The 17591-nt window shown below is 37.8% G+C and overlaps 1 protein-coding gene across 1 annotated transcript; it reads left to right on the forward strand.

Moving 5' to 3' along the window:
* Positions 1–5031: 5031 nt before the first annotated feature.
* Positions 5032–17591, forward strand: MPP6 (membrane protein, palmitoylated 6 (MAGUK p55 subfamily member 6); the record flags this gene model as incomplete). The annotated part of the gene is made up of 9 exons (XM_010011615.1): positions 5032–5206; positions 5698–5925; positions 7063–7194; positions 9133–9232; positions 9903–9971; positions 11004–11165; positions 13511–13713; positions 14118–14246; positions 17046–17591. Coding segments are annotated over 9 exons (1375 nt in total), but the record flags the coding sequence as incomplete, so codon positions are not given.

Consider the following 17591-nt stretch of genomic DNA (forward strand, 5'->3'; position numbering starts at 1 on the left):
TTGCCGGCTGGGCTTGAACCACGACACAGACTTACTGGTTCACACTTTGTTGACTCTTCCTTGGAAACCAGTTTAAAAATTCATGTCATGATTATTGCATGCTATAAACAAGATTGCATGCTGCTTCTTTCACTAGCCTGTTGGGTAAGTCATGGGTATGTAAGAGAAATAAGCTATTTCTAGAGCTTCCTACTTCATTTGCTGCAAAATCTGGATGGTACAGAAAGAATTGGTTACAAAAGGAAAAGACTATTTGATGGCTGTATGCAGCCGTGGAGAACTAACCTAACGTTCACTCTGTCAGAATTAGAATTCATTAGAAACCAAAAAGGTCTGAAGCAGCTTTAAATTGGTTTTGGGGTTCTTTTTAATTATTATTTTCTAAGTGACTGTTGTGAGGCTTTCAGTCTCATTTGCAGAAACAATTTTGGCTACTGTGTACAGGTAAAAAGCAGCTAGCTACTTACTTTTAAAACTAGATCTTATGTGATTCAATTTTGAAGCCTAAAATTAGGATGTACTTTTGTGCTTCCATTCTCCATCTGGAGGCAGCCAACAAAGATAACTGAGGCCAAAGTTATAGTATTGTGATTAAGTGTTTTTATTTAACTGATACCATAGTTATGACCACTCTAGAAGAACTTCTAGGACAATCTACAGACCAAAATGTGGATACAGTGTTCTTTCTAAGGCTTGGGGAGGCTATATATTTCTCTCTGAAAAGGAAACAGAAAATTAACTAAGTAAAGTTCTCAAGAACTCTCAAGTTACTCAAGAAGTAAGTGTTATCCTTTCTGCCTCATGTGGTGCAAGGAGGCATATTCCAAATTCTCCAAGAGGGACATGTAAGGAAGAAAAAAACCAACACAATGTCACTTGTAATTATAGAAAATGTAACTTGCATCCTTTCTCCAGTTAAATAACTGTATAAAGAAGCCACCTTGACTTCTTTTAAAATTTCACAGACACTATTGTGTAACTGGTTTAGAGGCTGATCCTTTATTTTCCAAATGAATGGTACCACTTTATCACAGTGTCACCTTACAGTTGTAACCCACCTCAGCATGCATGTATTGAATGTGGTATACAAGTCATCAGTGCAGTAGCTTATGAAAATACTGAATTACAGAGCATTGGAGAGGGACTGGCTTCTGGAGTACAGATGCACGTATGGCTGCACTGTTGTGTTTGACTGTCTGTTCCTCCCTTGCCTCATTTCCCCTTTCATTCGTTTTTCTTCCCTTCCAATTCTTACCCCATTTAGTTTTAAATGAACTTCTCAGGGGTCAAAGTGTTGGAAGATATGAAGTTCTTATGAGTTTCACAGTATTTATGTCTGGTCTTCAGGCCAGTATGTATTAAGAGCCCACTGGCACATGCAGTGCATAGAAGGGCTATAGCTTGTCATACCAGACAGTAGCTGGAGAGCAGGAGAGGGGAGTAGCAAGAGACGTTGCCTTGAGAGAAGAGGGAGGAGCACTGTTTGACTGGTTAAACCTTACAGAGGCATCATTCCTGCATATGAAAGAACTTGTTCAGTTACTTTCACCTTCCCAAGAATTATGCAAACCATTCATCCTAAACAGCAGATTCTGCTGCGTCTACTTAGTCTGAAAAGAAGCCAGTATTTTCTGTTAATAGTGAGCATGACTAACCATACCTTTTAAAAGTTCCATTTAGCAAAGTGATTTTAATTTGCATCCTGGACAGATCTTAATTTATAGGGTTATTTTCTGCACATATTTGTGCCTCCTTACCAACCCCTCAGATTTCTTTAAAATCTTAAATGATTTCCTCACTTTTCCAGAAAAGCCTTTTTAATGTTCATCTTTTCACATGTACATTAAGGGCCTGTAGTTGATTTATTAAATTCTAGTATTTAAACAGTGTTATCAGAGAAGACAAGTCCATGTTTAGGGCATAAAAGAGGAACAGAAATATTTTAAGTACCTCTGAGGTCTGAAGTGTTAGGAAAGGAGTCCTGAATTCAAGGCCATAGCTTTGTTCTGCTCTTGTGTGTTCCCCCCCCCCCCCCCACAGCCCCCAATTTGTAATTTTATTGTTCTGTTGGATCACCGAACAATTATTTTTTGGGAAATAATTATGATACAGGACAGACAGTGCTTCAGAACATGTAGAGATGGTGCTGAGAATCTTTTTAGGAAAACCAAATTCTGAACTTGAACTTGGCTTCAGCGCTCTAGAGAGCTTTGGTTGTTTAGTGGTTCTTTGTTTACTGAATTTGAATTCATAGAATCATAGAATGGTTACTTCTTAATTATTTTTTTACCTGTCAAATAAGTACAGCCACAGAGAACTACTGTAAAAAAGTTGATAGGTTTTAAGTTTGTGAGTGACTTTATGACAGTATCTTGCGCAAAGGAGCCACGCTGTCTGCTACGGGACTGTATGTCCATTGTGCAGTATCTCTTGTGACATGCAGAGAGTTCTTCTAAATGCCTTATCCTGGCAACATTGCCATTTTTTCCCTGAGAACCTTTCTGCAGTTACTCAGTCTTGGATAGTCATCTGATCCTGTTTACATGTGCTGCATGGAGGAAACTTTGAACTGTTTTATGGTTGTTGATTATTCAGTCCATGTTGTTTTGCAGACTGTGGCAGTGGTTTTGTAAGTGTTCCAGCACCAGTATGAGAAAGGTCAGATTCCAGGGGAGCTCTGGAGCTGCAGGAGCACAGGATATCACTTTTTCCAATAGCATAAGAAAGAAACAAGTGAAGCTCATGCAACTGTATTTCTCAGATCACTCAACCGTATTACTGAAATAACTAACTGAGTGACATAAAACATTGGAGAGTAGTCCAGCAGTAGGTAGAGACACATGGCTCTTGTTGCCAGGTGGTTTTGTTTCAGTGTCCTTCAGGACTCTATGCTCTGACCTGGCAGGTGAGAAATAGTCTCATAAAACTGGTATGGTATCCTTGAGTTTCAGAACTGAAAGTTAGGTATGGGATGGCAGGAATTTAACTATGTCTTGCTTTAAGGAAAGCAATAAACTACTTTACTTAGAGAAACCATTTTATAGTTGTGGGCAGCAGAGTAGGGTCCTTGGCAGTTCTTCTGTGACTTAGGCATTGTGTAAATAGCAGGGTAAAGATTTTGTAATTGAGGGTTGTTAAATAGTAATTGAAAGAATTTGTGTTTGTCCATAAAACTGAGTGAATCAATAGGATCAGAATGTGGAATGGGATCAGATTTAAGAACTGAAGAATGTTACATAGCATGGTCATTTTAACAGGATGACAGAGCCTGTTAGTTTAGTCATCTATTTTGACTGTGGATCAGATTATAATCCATACAGGCATGGTTACGTGTAAGGCTCCATGAGAAATCTATTGGTTTGTGGCCAGAAAGTTTGGGAACAGTTTGTTCTACCATGTCACCAAAAGAGAATACTGGAAGTAGCATACTGGTGTTTCTGCCTGGTTTTGTCAGTGGCAATGTGTTAAAATGTGTGCTTGATGTTAGTTGGTTTCATGTTGGAAATGCAGAAAGATAAAAAATGTTGCTTGCAAACATTGGCAAATAGAGAACTGTTCTCATGATTTCTGGATTGGATGTGTCTTGGATAATGAAGAATTAGAAATTGCGACCATCTGACAGCTGCTTGATTTAAATAAATGATTGTTTTTCCTGTTTAATTTGATTTGGTTTGTCCACAGTATCAGAGCTGCCACAATAAGCAGCTGTCTTTACAGTCATAATGGGCAGGGGCAGAATCAGTGAATTCTCCTTCTAACCTGAAGTTCAAGTATCAGCAGGGTCATTGTGTGATGGGCAGATGAAAATGACTGTTCAGGTTTGAGATGCTTTGAGGGCTTGCATGTTGAGGTTAGCACTAAACTAATATGGTTGCACAACTTTTAGGTTGGAGGTGGCTTACAGGAGGGTAGAGCAGCCTGCATAGCAAAATTGTTAATTTGCCTAAATGTTGCCTGCTCACCTGCTCTGCTTTCTGGTAGTTTATTGTCTTCCCATGGCATGTACATGTCACTATTCGTGATACTCCCTATGGTGTCTTCCCTTTTTAGCTACTTATTTGATACCAGACAGTGATATGACTCAATGCTGTCTCATCAGGTCACTGTTTGAGACAAAACTATGTTGTTTGAAGCCTCGTAGGCATCTCTTTCACTTGCTTCTTTTCCTCTTTCTACATCTGTTAGTGAGACTTCTGCGCTATAGAATCTATCTACAACTATCATAGAAGCTGGCTATAGGGGTCTCTTTAAAAAAAACTTTCCCTCTTCCATAGAGAAACTGTCTAATTTTGAAAGTATGATATTGTTTTACTTGTATGTATTGTCTTATAAATCTTTTCTTTAAATTTAAAGTATCTTTTATGAGAAAATCAAGTCTAAATTGCATTGTCTTCCAAAGATGATTATATTTATTTGGATCTCCTCCTTTTGCTTATTTATGTGTATGGACTGGTGAAAACACCATTAACGACAGGGGCTGAGTTACCGTCTTCCAGAAAGTGAATTCTGTCAACTTGGATTCATTTGGTGCTAGAATTCTGCCTTGGCTTTATGCAAGCAGAAAGCACTCATTCCGCAGATTGCTAGATATCCTTGCATACCTGTAATTATCCAAATTATTGTGGAGAAAAATTTTATTACATTAAACACAAGTGTCTAATGATGAGTTATCTTCTTTTTTTTTTTTGCAGAGGGTTGTTTGTTTACTTTAACCATTTGCTCAGATACTGTCTCATTAGGTGGAAAGCTATTTTAGATACTCCTTTTTCCATCTTTCTGCAAGATCACATATTCCTCCCAGATTCGTTGTATTTCTTCTATGCTTCCTTAAGAAGCAGCATTTGTATTTACAAAAGAGAGCATATTTACCAAGATAATAGGCTTTTCAGTCCACGTGAGTACTTGTATGTCAATTTTTGCTCCATTCCATGTGAAGTAAGAGTTTTATGGTCTGATCCCAAACAGGCAGATTCAGTGGTTATTCAGCACTAAATCCTTTTGGAGATGGTTATGTCATGGTTTAAAACAAAGGTTTTTTTCTGTTTCTTTGCAGTCACTCTTAGAAGCACATGATATTGTGGCTTCAAAATGTTACGATTCCCCTCCTTCTAGCCCAGAAGTCAATAATTCTTCAGTGAACAATCAGATTGTTCCAGTAGATGCTATTCGTATCCTTGGAATTCACAAAAGAGCAGGAGAACCACTGGTAAGTCACTGAAGATACGTGTGCCTTTAAAGTCTGAGTGAAAATGTTTTCATGTGCCTGATTTCTTGCATTATGTTTTGTTTCTATTATTATGCTGTGTAATTTAATGGGTGACAAGATCAGTATTGAGAGGTTGATACAAGAATTTATTTGTTTTCTTTAAGAAATTATGGGATGTGAATAAGCAGTCACAAGGATGAATGACTTGCTAGCATGACTAACACAGTGTCCCTTTTGGTCCTGGTACAAAATGAGAGGATTACACGTAATAATGAAAATACAGTCATCATTCAGTCATATGAAAAGCTTGTCTGAAAGCACTTTTGTCACCTGATGCTTATCTGCGTATTAGGAACTCTTAACACTGTAGTAAATCTTACTGTCTGGTTGTATTGGGGTAGATAGAAGATCACATGTTTTTCCTTGACATAATGGTAAAATGAAATTGAAATTCAAATGGTGGTAAACTAGGTGTCACATACCTCTTTCAGGGTGTAACATTTAGAGTTGAGAACAATGATCTCGTAATAGCACGAATTCTTCACGGTGGAATGATAGATCGACAAGGTCTTCTGCACGTAGGTGACATTATTAAAGAGGTGAATGGCCATGAGGTTGGAAACAATCCAAAAGAATTGCAGGAACTGCTGAAAAATATTAGTGGCAGTGTCACTCTGAAGATTCTCCCCAGCTACAGAGACACTGTTATTCCTCAACAGGTCAGTAGCACGTTTCTAAAGTTTCTGTCAAAAGGTTATTTTAAGATTTTTTGATTATTTTGTGTATTTAATGCTGGCAAGAAGTCTAAAATGTAGATACTTTATTCACTTTAATTACGTTTTGGAAGTGGGTTTACTCTGTAGATTAATACCACACCTAATATCCCTGCATAAAAAAAACTTAATTAGTATCTAAGATTGATAAGCATTTGTATACTACACATAAATCATGTTTCTTTGACATCCAGTGACCTCTGCTGACCTAGCCACAATCACACTAAACTGCAGTGAACTGCATGTGTTTATACCATGATCAGTGTCCAAGTAATCCGCTTCAGAGTATTCAGGAACATACTGAATTCGACAGATCAGCTTGAACTCCCCAACTTAAGTAGGAACTTGGGTGGTGGCAATTCCTTATCCTTTTGTTGTTGCTCTAGGCTGTTGATTTCTCCACTGCAGAGCTAACTTGTTCCTCTAAAACAAGTCCTCTAAGCCTCTGAAACATCTTATAAGACGCTCCTTCGAGCAGTAGGTCTAATGCTTGTGACTGTAATAGGCTGTGCCAGCACTGAGTACATGCTGAGGGAACGTGCTGTATTTGAGGCAGGTGTGCTGCTTCCTTTGTTCCCCAGCCTGGTAGAAAAAGGTGTAAGATAATTCTAGTGTACTGATGCAACTTGCTGTTTCTTCCACTGCATCAAGTGTGAGTCTTAAGCAGTCACATTCCTTGCTTGATTTAAAACATTGATTTAATGGCCACATTAATTCTTAAGAAGCCCTGAATACAGTGCTCACATTCTGAGAATTTATTTATATTTTAAGTAATTTAAAGTCAGAATACTAATTGAGTTGTACATACTGAAATGCAGAAATGAGTGTTTTGTAATACATTGTCCAAATAGAACAGTTGGGGGTTTTATTTTTATCATGAAGCTCTTTCATCCAAGGTTTGCACTGCTGATTATTCTACTCTCTCAGCTGGTATATGCCATTTTTTTCCACAGATTGTATTTTACTTGCTAAATGCAACTTTGATCGTATCTAACTGTAGGTAAAGACATTATTTCAGTTTGACAAATAAATCAGAATGCATTTTATAATGTTTAAGCTTTGTAAATTTTTTACACATTTCAGGTTTTTGTGAAGTGTCATTTTGATTATAATCCATATAATGACAACCTCATCCCATGCAAAGAAGCAGGTTTGAAATTTTCTAAAGGAGAAATTCTTCAGATTGTAAACCGGGAAGATCCAAATTGGTGGCAGGTTGGTAAAAAGATTAAAAAATAAAATAAAACCCCCTTAAAAGCTTCACTAGTTGCTGTAATAGTAAACTCTTTAGATGATGATCTGCTTCCCTTTAAGAGTAGATATAAGAAAAAATATTTACATTGCAATCCAATTTCAAGCTAATATCAAGATATTAACAGTTGAAATACTAAAGAAAATTGAATGGTATGAATTGTATCCATAACACTCATTTTGCTATTACTGCTATTTATTTGTCTTTGTTCTTGTATCATAAGCCTAGACATTCCACAGCCAATTTAAGTGGACAATTTCTAGCAGAAAGTCTTAGGTTGAACTATGTCAATTGTGGTAAGCCTTCCCTGACAGCAACTCTAGAAGAAGTGGACCCCTTCCTGAGTGCTCAGAGTTGAGGAGAGAGAGGGAGATTAACCCTGTGGATTTGAAGAGGGGTGAGAATAGCTATTTGGAGAAGTGGTATCTTTATTTCTACAGTGGTGGTCAGTGTCTGTGAGCTGTAACATGCATGGTCATAATCAAAATGTTTGGTGCTATTTCAAATATTAACAGTTCATCATGCTTTAAGGTTCTGTTTCCTCATTCAGTCCTTCAGTAGAATTGTAATCCAGTGCTTATGGTGTTTTTATTTTTTACAAGACACTATACATACAATAAAACATCACCAGTGCCATTGAAAGTGGGGTGATTGAAGCTATAAGACACTCTTCTCAACCGAGGTACTCAAAACTGCAAGTGGCAGTGGCAATCTAGTTAAAAAGTTTAGCATTACTCATTTCCTTTTCTACCCCTAAATTGCTCACCGCTTGCTAGATAACAAGCAACAGTGAGCCAAACATTACTTGAGAGCAATAGATGTATTACTTCTTTAGGAGCTACAAAAATATCTGAATATACATCAACAACTGCTACTGAATTCTGTTGCTTGTCAGTGACAGTAATAACAGACTAAAAAAGTGTGAGGGAAGGCAAAAAATTTCTTACTGCCAAGTTCATTAGTTTCAATTAACTCTGTAGTAGTTTGACATTTAGCTTACATGCTGTGTTCTGTATTGCTTTTCAAATCCTCCAGTTGCAACTTCTGGTAGTCCACAAGAAATAAAACTTAAATACTCAATCAGTGGCAAACATGAAATGTGTTAAACCAGCATAGTGTGTTGCGAGTCCTGCTATGCAGATTGTGCCAGTGGAGAGAAAATTGGGTTTCCTTTGTGTTTTCTAGAAATGCCAGGCTGTTACTGAAAACTTGCTAAGTGTAAAATACCAGCCATAGGTAAAAGCAGACAGTTCTGTTAGCAAGAGACAGGCTGACCAGTTATGGAGAAGAAAAGTGTACATATCGTAATTGTGTGTTTGTATGTGTTAAGCTTGCTGGCAATTGAGCTAGCCATGAAATTACTTTGTACAGAATATTAGCCAAACTTTCATTACAAGGAATACTTCAGTTACTAAGATTTTAAATCTCTAGTTAGTGTAAAAAGCTTAAGGCATGATTAGGCATGTGTTAATGACATTGACTGTGAAATGACAGTTAACAAGCTGCACTGGAACCTGTTTGGAGCAGCTCAAGAGTACAAAATACATCTACAGTGTACTAGAAAGTCTTTGGGTTTGTCACTTGAGAGTTCAATGTCTGGAGAATTCCATTTTGATGCCAAAGGTTTATGGCTATAGGAGCTTACTAACTTAATGGGAACCAGTAATGAAATCTGTCTATTTTATTTATGTTTCCTGAATTTTAATACGCAATGGGAGGACACTGTTACTGTAAGACAGAATTTTAATAGCCACATCTGAGTTTGAATTTCCAAGTCTCAGTAGTAAATGTATCAATACCACCTTTGGGAAACATTGGCAGTGTGAAGGTCAGACATCACTATGTCAATAAGAAAAATGCTTCTTGCAACTTAACCTATGATTTTTCTTTTTTACCCCCAGGCTAGTCATGTGAAAGAAGGAGGAAGTGCAGGGCTTATTCCCAGCCAGTTCCTGGAAGAGAAGAGAAAGGCCTTTGTGAGGAGGGACTGGGACAATTCAGGTAAGATTTAATGAATTTCAGAGATAGATTTTGCTCCATCTGTTAATGCCTTTCCTGCCTTCATAAAGACTAGAAAACTGCTGTGTGAGAATACACTGAACACTCTGAAATGCTAATTATTGTATTTTGGCTTTGATTGAAGGACAAAGGCTAAAGTCTATGCTTAGTCTTCATAGACTAAGGAACAGGAATCGATAGGAATCATAGGAATCAATTTTGCCACCTGCTGATGAAAAGCTAAGTTAAGTGGGAAAGGCAAATAATTTAATTATTATTAACTTTTTTTAAAAAAGTGCTTTTTTATGATGTTTTTGTAGCATACACTGAAGGTTAATATATTAAACACGTTTGATGGATTTTTCTGCTGCTTTTTACAAAGCTTTTTAGGAAAATTAATTTGTTCTCTGTGTTCAGTTCTTACTATACCATTTGATGTGTACAAAAATATATATGATCTCCTGCCCTAGAATATATAAAAATCTAAATAGTCCTTATACATTTTAATTAATCTTATACATTTTAATTAATCTATACATTTTATTAATCTATACATTTTAATTAATCTTATACATTTTAATTAATATATTCTGCATATGTTCTTGTAAATAAGCTTTGGAAAAAGACATTTAGCTAAAATTATGAGTTTCTTATTTATTTTTTCTTTTCCTAGGGCCTTTCTGTGGAACAATAAGCAGCAAAAAAAAGAAAAAGATGATGTATCTCACTACAAGAAATGCAGGTATCTCTTAATATTCCATATACATCAGAGTACTTTAGCCTTCTGAACCTGCAGAGTCTAGAGGATCCAAAGCTGGAAGAATTGCAGTAAAGTATTTGATTAGAAATTTGTTTGATCAGGTAGTTGTTATGGTTTAAAAGCAATAATGACCAGTGAAGATATGGTGGTGCTGAGTACATCTTTTGGTAGGTGAGGGTCAGAGAAAAATTGTTTGTTAGAAGAGGAAAAAAAAAGTGAAAGCTTTGCTGTCAGCAGGTTGAGGGATGTGATCCTTCCCCTCTACTCAGCACTGATGAAGCCACACCTGAAGCATACTGGGCTCCTCCTCAGTGCAAGGGAAACATGGACATACAAAGATGATGAAAGGACTGGAGCATCTTTCCTATGAGGAGAGGCTGAGCTGGGCCTGTTCAGCCTGGAGAAGGCTCAGGGGGATCTCATCAGTGGGTATAAATACCTGAAGGGAGGGTGCAAAGAGGACAGAGCCAGGCTCTTTCTGTTCAGAGAAGCCCAGTGACAAGACCAGAGGCAACAAGCAGCAACACAGGATACTCCCTCTGAACATCAAGAAACACTTTTTCCACTGCGAGGGTGACTGAGTTTCCCAGAGAGGTTGTTGAGTCTCCCTCCTTGAAGATAGTTGACAGCCACCTGGACGTGGTCCTGACCATCGTTTCCAGGTAGCCCTGCTTGAGCAGGGGGTTGGACCAGATGCCATCCAGAGATACCTTCCATCCTTAAGAATTTTGTGATGCCGTGAAAGCTCACTAATTGTTAATCAGTTTTCCCGTTCTGATCAAGCTCAGATTTTTTCACTGGAAGTAAAGGTAATAATCTGATTTATGCTGTCTGTGAAGGGCTAACTATTTTATTCCCATACCAATTTAAAACAAGAAAGCTTGTGTCAGAATTAATGCTTTTGGAGTACTATTTATATTTGCATATGGTTTGTTTATATATAGCATGACTGCTTCTTCATTTTTTTTCTTACAGTGCTGTGTATTAACTGGTTTTGTACATTTCTCAATGTAGAATTTGATCGTCATGAAATCCAGATCTATGAGGAAGTAGCCAAAATGCCTCCTTTTCAGAGGAAAACATTGGTCTTAATTGGGGCCCAAGGAGTGGGGCGAAGAAGTTTGAAGAACAGGTTTATAGTACTGAATCCTACTAGGTTTGGAACCACAGTGCCATGTAAGTTGCCAGCACTCCTATTGCAATATCATACTTCGAGTCTTTTACTATCTGGATAATACCTGGTGTTTATCCCAGTGATTCAGGGTAGGAGAAATTTTGTCAGAATATAAAAATTATGTAGCATGGGAAAACAAAAAAAAAGGTTTCTTCATCTTCTCAGACAACAGAAATAACATGATGACAATGAAAATACTGGTTAAATGTTACTGATGGTGCAGTAAAACAGTTTTTGTATCTGCAGTGTTTCAGTCTGCTAGGTTTCTTCAGTGCTGGTCACCATCAGTTTCTGAGAGGATTCTAGAAGTTCCTAATACTCTCCTGTAATGAACAGTCACTGGAGTTTCTCAGGTCTGCCATTCAGTTTTCCATCTGTAGAAGCACCCTAGGCATTATAAATTCTTTCTTTAGTATCAGAAATGTAGGGAGAAGCAACACACTTCTAATAAAACTGAAGTGTGTGTGATCTCCAAGAACTGTATGGTACTGTTATGTCTTAATACATCTAGCCTCAAGCCCATGATCTTTCTTTTTTTCTATCAACTTCAAAAACACCCCTCCTGTCTTACGGAAGCATTGTTTTCTTGCCTTCCTCACAGATAGTTACTTCGCTCATTCGCAAGATCTTTATTTCTTTAACAGCCCTCTCCTGTTTGCTGACCAGAGAGGTCTATCCAAGTCACATTATTATTCTCCTCCTGCCAGCTGCTTTTCAGAATTTCAAATCCAGTCTTTTCCCTTCTGTTTTCACTGGGCAACAAGTAGATCTGATAATACGGGGAGGAGGGAGAGGTCTGAAAGATAAATTGTGCAACATAAGAGAACCAGTCTCTCTGATTCACTGAATCTCTAATACCAGAACTGGCACTTAGAATTGCTATGTGTAACTGACAGCAAGGTTGACTTCTAAGTGTTAATTTTGTAGAAGAAATCTTTCTCTGGGAATCTCCTTATTTCATATTGGCAAAATAGGAAGAAACTTTTTATTACATATAAAATTCTTTATTCCCTTTTTAAAAAGCCCTCAGAATTATTGTTTTATCTAAAATACTACATAGATATTTAAATATATGTAAATAATGCAACACAGTGTTAAAATGCTTTTACTTGGAGCTCTTGAGCACCCTTCAAAGGCATAAAAAAAACATCCTGACTTAGCAATCTGACAATCTAATCATGCACATGCAGTACATAATTTATTGTATATAGCGTCTTCTCTATATACACTCTCTGTATGCTGTAAACTGTCGAAGCTCATTCTCCAAAATTTGTCTCAAACTGCTATGATTTTTTAATTGTATTAACCATTCCAGTTTTAAAATTTGTGTAGATCTTGGCTAAAGCCTAGATACTGTAGTAATAGGTTTCTTGCTAGCAGCTTCAGAACATCATTTCACCTGAGTTTTCAATAATAACAAAGTTGATAGGAATTACTGGAAGGGGGAGCATGCTTTCCACTTGTATCACCAAGTTGCACCAAGTAATGCTGTGTCACCAGTGATGATACAAAAGTATTGCCAAAGGGATCCACTTGCTATATATCACTTAATATATTTTAGAGTTCAAATCTGATTAAATGCGAAGAATTTAATAAAGTAATATTGTGATAGGACACTGAAGTTGGTAATAATCTGACACTTCTATTTCATTTACTTTATTTTCACTTTCTTGCTTAAACAATGCCTGCACTGCACAGCATGGCCAATACCCAAGAGAGCTGCTAATGTTTTACTTAAAAATTGGCTTTAATCTGTCTGCAGTGAATTCACCTTCCTTTGAAGGGTAAGTTGTCCTGGAAAGCAGCATTAGCTAGCCTCCACTCATTTTCTGCTGCAGTGGCTGGGTTTCTTCTGATATTTAAGCTAACTTTCTTTATAGCTAGCTCAGGTAATTCTATCCTAAGTAACAGGGCAAATACAGTGAGCAAAGTATGTGCTAGGGCTTGGGGGGCAGGACAGTGCAGATTTTGATGTGTGCTCAGTTATTTTCAGAAATGTATTTGGCATTTGAGAGTTAAACTTTCATTCGATTCGAAGTCACTTTAATATTATATGAAGTGAATAATTAAAAAGATCACATTAATGAGTACTGTATATGGTGTGAAGGAGTAATACAAAGAAAATAGGCAAATGGTAAGCAACATATAGGAAAGAATAGAAATAAAGGGAACAGGAGGGGCTGTGTTCAGTTTTGAAACTTACATTAGAATAATTAATCTTGTATGGAAAAAATGTAATTGTATGTTAATGTCTATTGTACTTTCCCTATCAGGCAGTCCAGCCTCATATTTGTATTCCAAATAAAAAAAGAAAACATTCAATTTGTACTTTAAATTTTTTGTTTAGTTACCTCACGAAAGCCCAGGGATGATGAAAAGGATGGGCAAGCGTACAGATTCGTGTCACGAGCTGAAATGGAGATGGATATTAAAGCTGGCAGATATTTAGAGCATGGAGAATATGAAGGAAATCTTTATGGCACTAAAATTGATTCCATCCTTGAAGTTGTTCAGACAGGAAGGACCTGCATCTTGGATGTGAATCCACAGGTATATCGTTTATAATGTTACACTACAAGTGTAGGAGTGTAGTGTTGAAGTGGTATGCCTTTAAATTTGAAGTCTTATGTGGTTTGAAGATTACATTATCAACTGGATTCTTGCGTTTGTGGCACTTAGTTGGAATGAGTTAGAAAGATGGAAAAAAGCCAACAAGGATTCTGCGTAGAAGGGGAGGCTTACAGAGTCGTAAATAATCTTTTTAGCCAGGGAAAGAATGATGCTGAGCGTTTCAAAAAGCAGTGTTAGGAGTTTCTAAAATAGAAATAGGAATCTTCGCTTATGTGTTTCTGCCTATTGTAACAGACTAGTTTTGCAGTGCCCCTTAAGTAACAGTGACGTGTGGTGAGTCATTCTCAAACTTTGGGGTTTTTTTTCTTCCTCTTTGCTTCTAGGCCCTGAAAATACTGAGGACTTCCGAATTCATGCCCTATGTGGTGTTTATTGCTGCTCCGGAGTTGGAGACTCTGCGTGCTATGCACAAGGCTGTGGTAGATGCTGGAATTACAACCAAACTGCTCACTGTAAGCAGATTATTTCATAGTTAGTTTGCTTTGAATAGGATGTTCTGATATTATTATTTTAGGGTTTTACCTTTCATTTTAGATGGATTTTGTTCTGAAATGAATATCTTTAAGAAAAGTAAGGCAAGGCTTTTGCTGATTACTTAGTAGAAGTTAATCAAGTACTATGTGTAAGGCAGATTGCTTCTTTCTTAAAAATAGACCTCTTACAGAAAAGTGTTGATTACAAAAATTACTTGTAGTGCGTTCTTTGGGAAGTGTCACCTTTGATTATTTGCAGCAAATGGGAGATATTTGATGGTGGGAATTGTTCTTTTATGTAAATGTCTTTCCTTTACTTTCCACATCTTTTCCCCAAAAAAGTTTTCTTTGGGTGTGTCTTGTAATATAGGTGTGCTTTAAAAATGGAATCTGTAATCCTTAGGAAAGACACAGCAGCTTACATAAAGAAAACAAACACACACAAACAAAAAACAAACCAGCAAACACATGCTGCACTGAGAATGCCTGGGAGCTGCTGGAGTAGGAAGTGTTGAATAGCTTCTCTTCCGTTTAAGTTCCTTGGATTTGTTATGTAAAGTGAAGTGGCACATTTTATTCCTTACATCTTCTCTCCTTTTCTGAGACACCGTGTGTAGCAGAGGGGAATGAGACATGCTTCCTCCAGTGCAGCAAATGATAAATTCTATATGGACATGACCTTCACCCGCTGCAGCACCAAAGCAAAAAAGCCAGGTTGAGCAGTTAAGGAATAGTGCAGCTTCCCCATCTGAGAAAAGACATGGTTAGCTGGCAACTCACAACAATAGTGCTGCAGCTTAGATAGATAGTCACAATATCTTGTATAATGCTGATGAGGCATTCAGAGCAGTAAGAAGGGGCTGGTGGTTTAATTTCCACTAAATGAATATGGGATTTTTAGTCTCTTCCCCCCCCTCCCCCCCCAATTTCTTCTTTCCTCTTTTCAAACCTGTGAGATCCCATTCTCTTAAGCACGTCAGAGACTGTCAGTCCTAGTTGTGGATTCTGGCTGTTACAGATTCTAATATCTATGTGGATGCTCTGCCTTTCCTCCTCCCTGCTCCATATGAACCCTGAATTTTGCAGTGCATCTACAAGAATGAGATGAGAGAGGGCTGGAGCACCTCTCCAATGGAGGGAGGCTGAGAGAGCTGGTGTGGTTCAGCCTGGAGAAGAGGGGGCTCCGGGGAGACCTTAGAGCAGCTCCCAGTGCCTAAAGGGGGCCCTACAAGAAAGCTGGAGAGGGGCTTTTTACAAGGGCATGTAGGGACAGGACAGGGGGGAATGGCTTTAACCTGACAGAAGGGAGATTTAGATGAGACATTGGGAAGAAATTCTTCCCTGTGAGGGTGATGAGGCGCTGGCGCAGGTTGCCCAGAGAAGCTGTGGCCGCCCCATCCCTGGCAGTGTTCAAGGCCAGGCTGGATGGGGCTTGGAGCAACCTGCTCTAGTGGAAAGTGTCCCTGCCCGCTGGAACTGGATGAGCTTTAAGGTCCCTTCCAACCCAAACCATTCTGTGATTCTGTGTTAAGAAGGCAAAGTTAAAACTGTCCAGACAAGTATAAAGATAATTCCCTGCACTTCCTAATATTTGATTCCCTAGGCGACATGCTTGCCTCTCTTTTACTTGTCCTTATGAATAATAAAGAGGATAGTTATATTTTAAATGTACACTTAATGTATCTTTACGTGTTCTGAATCGTATCTGTACTCATGTATATAAAGAGCAGGGTTTCCCATTTCATATTCTTGTACCTCCTGAACATGTGAAAAACAAATGTCATTTGAAGTATTATGTTCTGCTTGCTAGTGGGTCTGTCTATATTATTTCTAGCATCCTAAACCATTCCATTGCAAAAATTATGATTGTTGGGGTGATACATTTGTTCATCTCCTTCATTTACTGGGAAGGAGAGGCTATTCAGAAGCTTACTTTTTCATTTTGGCTTTTCTGTTTACAACTGTAACAGGACATGAACATTTTAAAAGTACTGCCAAGGGAACAAATCTCAGAACAGCTTACAAAGAAATGGCTTTTGTGCAGAAGTGGAGAGGGATTTTCTAAGAATGTAGGACTAATGGAACATAAAAAAACTGCTCAGTGACAGCACTTCATGAAGGCTTTGTAATGTAGGGATATAAATTCCCTGCATATTTTGTAGCTTATATCAGAGCTTAAGTAATGCAGCAGTAGTTTACAAATCAGGATGTGGTGTCACGTGAGGAAGGCTGAAATGTAGCCTCCAAAAGCAGGAAGTATTCTAGAGCTTTCTTCTACTAGAAATGTATATTTCACTGTCTTTCACTTCCCACTGATTTAAATTCTTGACCTTTCTCGTGCTTTCTGTGGAAATGAAGTGCACAAATACATTTACATAAGTGATTGACTCATTCCTAAAGCATTGCTTTCATTCTAATTGGAACGTCAGTTGCAGATACAAACTGATGTGCATAAGCTCGTGTGCTTCTATTGACTTACTTAAAAATGGCAAGATTTGCAAACATTTGGTAGTCATATTTAACATTACTGGCACAGCTCATAACTTGTTCAGCCCTTTCAGTACATTTTAGCTGAAGATCTGTGTGGATTTGCTATAAATGAAAACTTTCATTCTTTTTAAAATTTGTTCTTTATATAACCTTAAGTAGTCATAATAAAGGGATACTTCTTGCACGTTTATAAGGATTCACCAAGTTTTGTGTTCTCCGTAACACCTACTTGATGATCCTGGAGGTCTTTCTTTCCCAACCTGGTTGATTCTCTGATCTCTTCACCAGGATACTGATTTAAAGAAGACAGTGGATGAAAGCGCACGGATCCAGAGGGCATACAACCACTATTTTGATCTGACCATTGTAAATGACAACCTAGACAAAGCCTTCGAGAAGCTGCAGACTGCTATCGAGAGGCTGAGGCTGGAACCGCAGTGGGTCCCAATTAGTTGGGTATATTGAGGTTTCCCAGGAGGAGCTCAAATAACAAATAAACCCGACTGCAGCAAGACGCTGATGTGACGTTGTGTAGATACCGGCGATGACTACGGCACCTGTGCATTTTTACTCTGTGTATATTCCAAAGTACACTGTTCTGAATTTTTATAGAAATGCTGAAGGGAAAGTGTACTTAAATATGTAATTTATTTTAATTTTTCTAACTTTTTACAGATAACCTTTCTATTCATATCACATGAAGGAAATGCGTTTAAGCATTTTTCTATGTTTTGATTTAGTACCTTTGCCTTTTTCATCTAAGAAACTTTCAGTCATTCACTTCAACACTTACATCTTGGTCTTACATTTTCACTGTGATTAAAAAAGGATACT

Source organism: Nestor notabilis, unplaced genomic scaffold (assembly GCF_000696875.1).
Source record: "Nestor notabilis isolate BGI_N333 unplaced genomic scaffold, ASM69687v1 scaffold13333, whole genome shotgun sequence".
NCBI classification, from domain to species: domain Eukaryota; kingdom Metazoa; phylum Chordata; class Aves; order Psittaciformes; family Psittacidae; genus Nestor; species Nestor notabilis.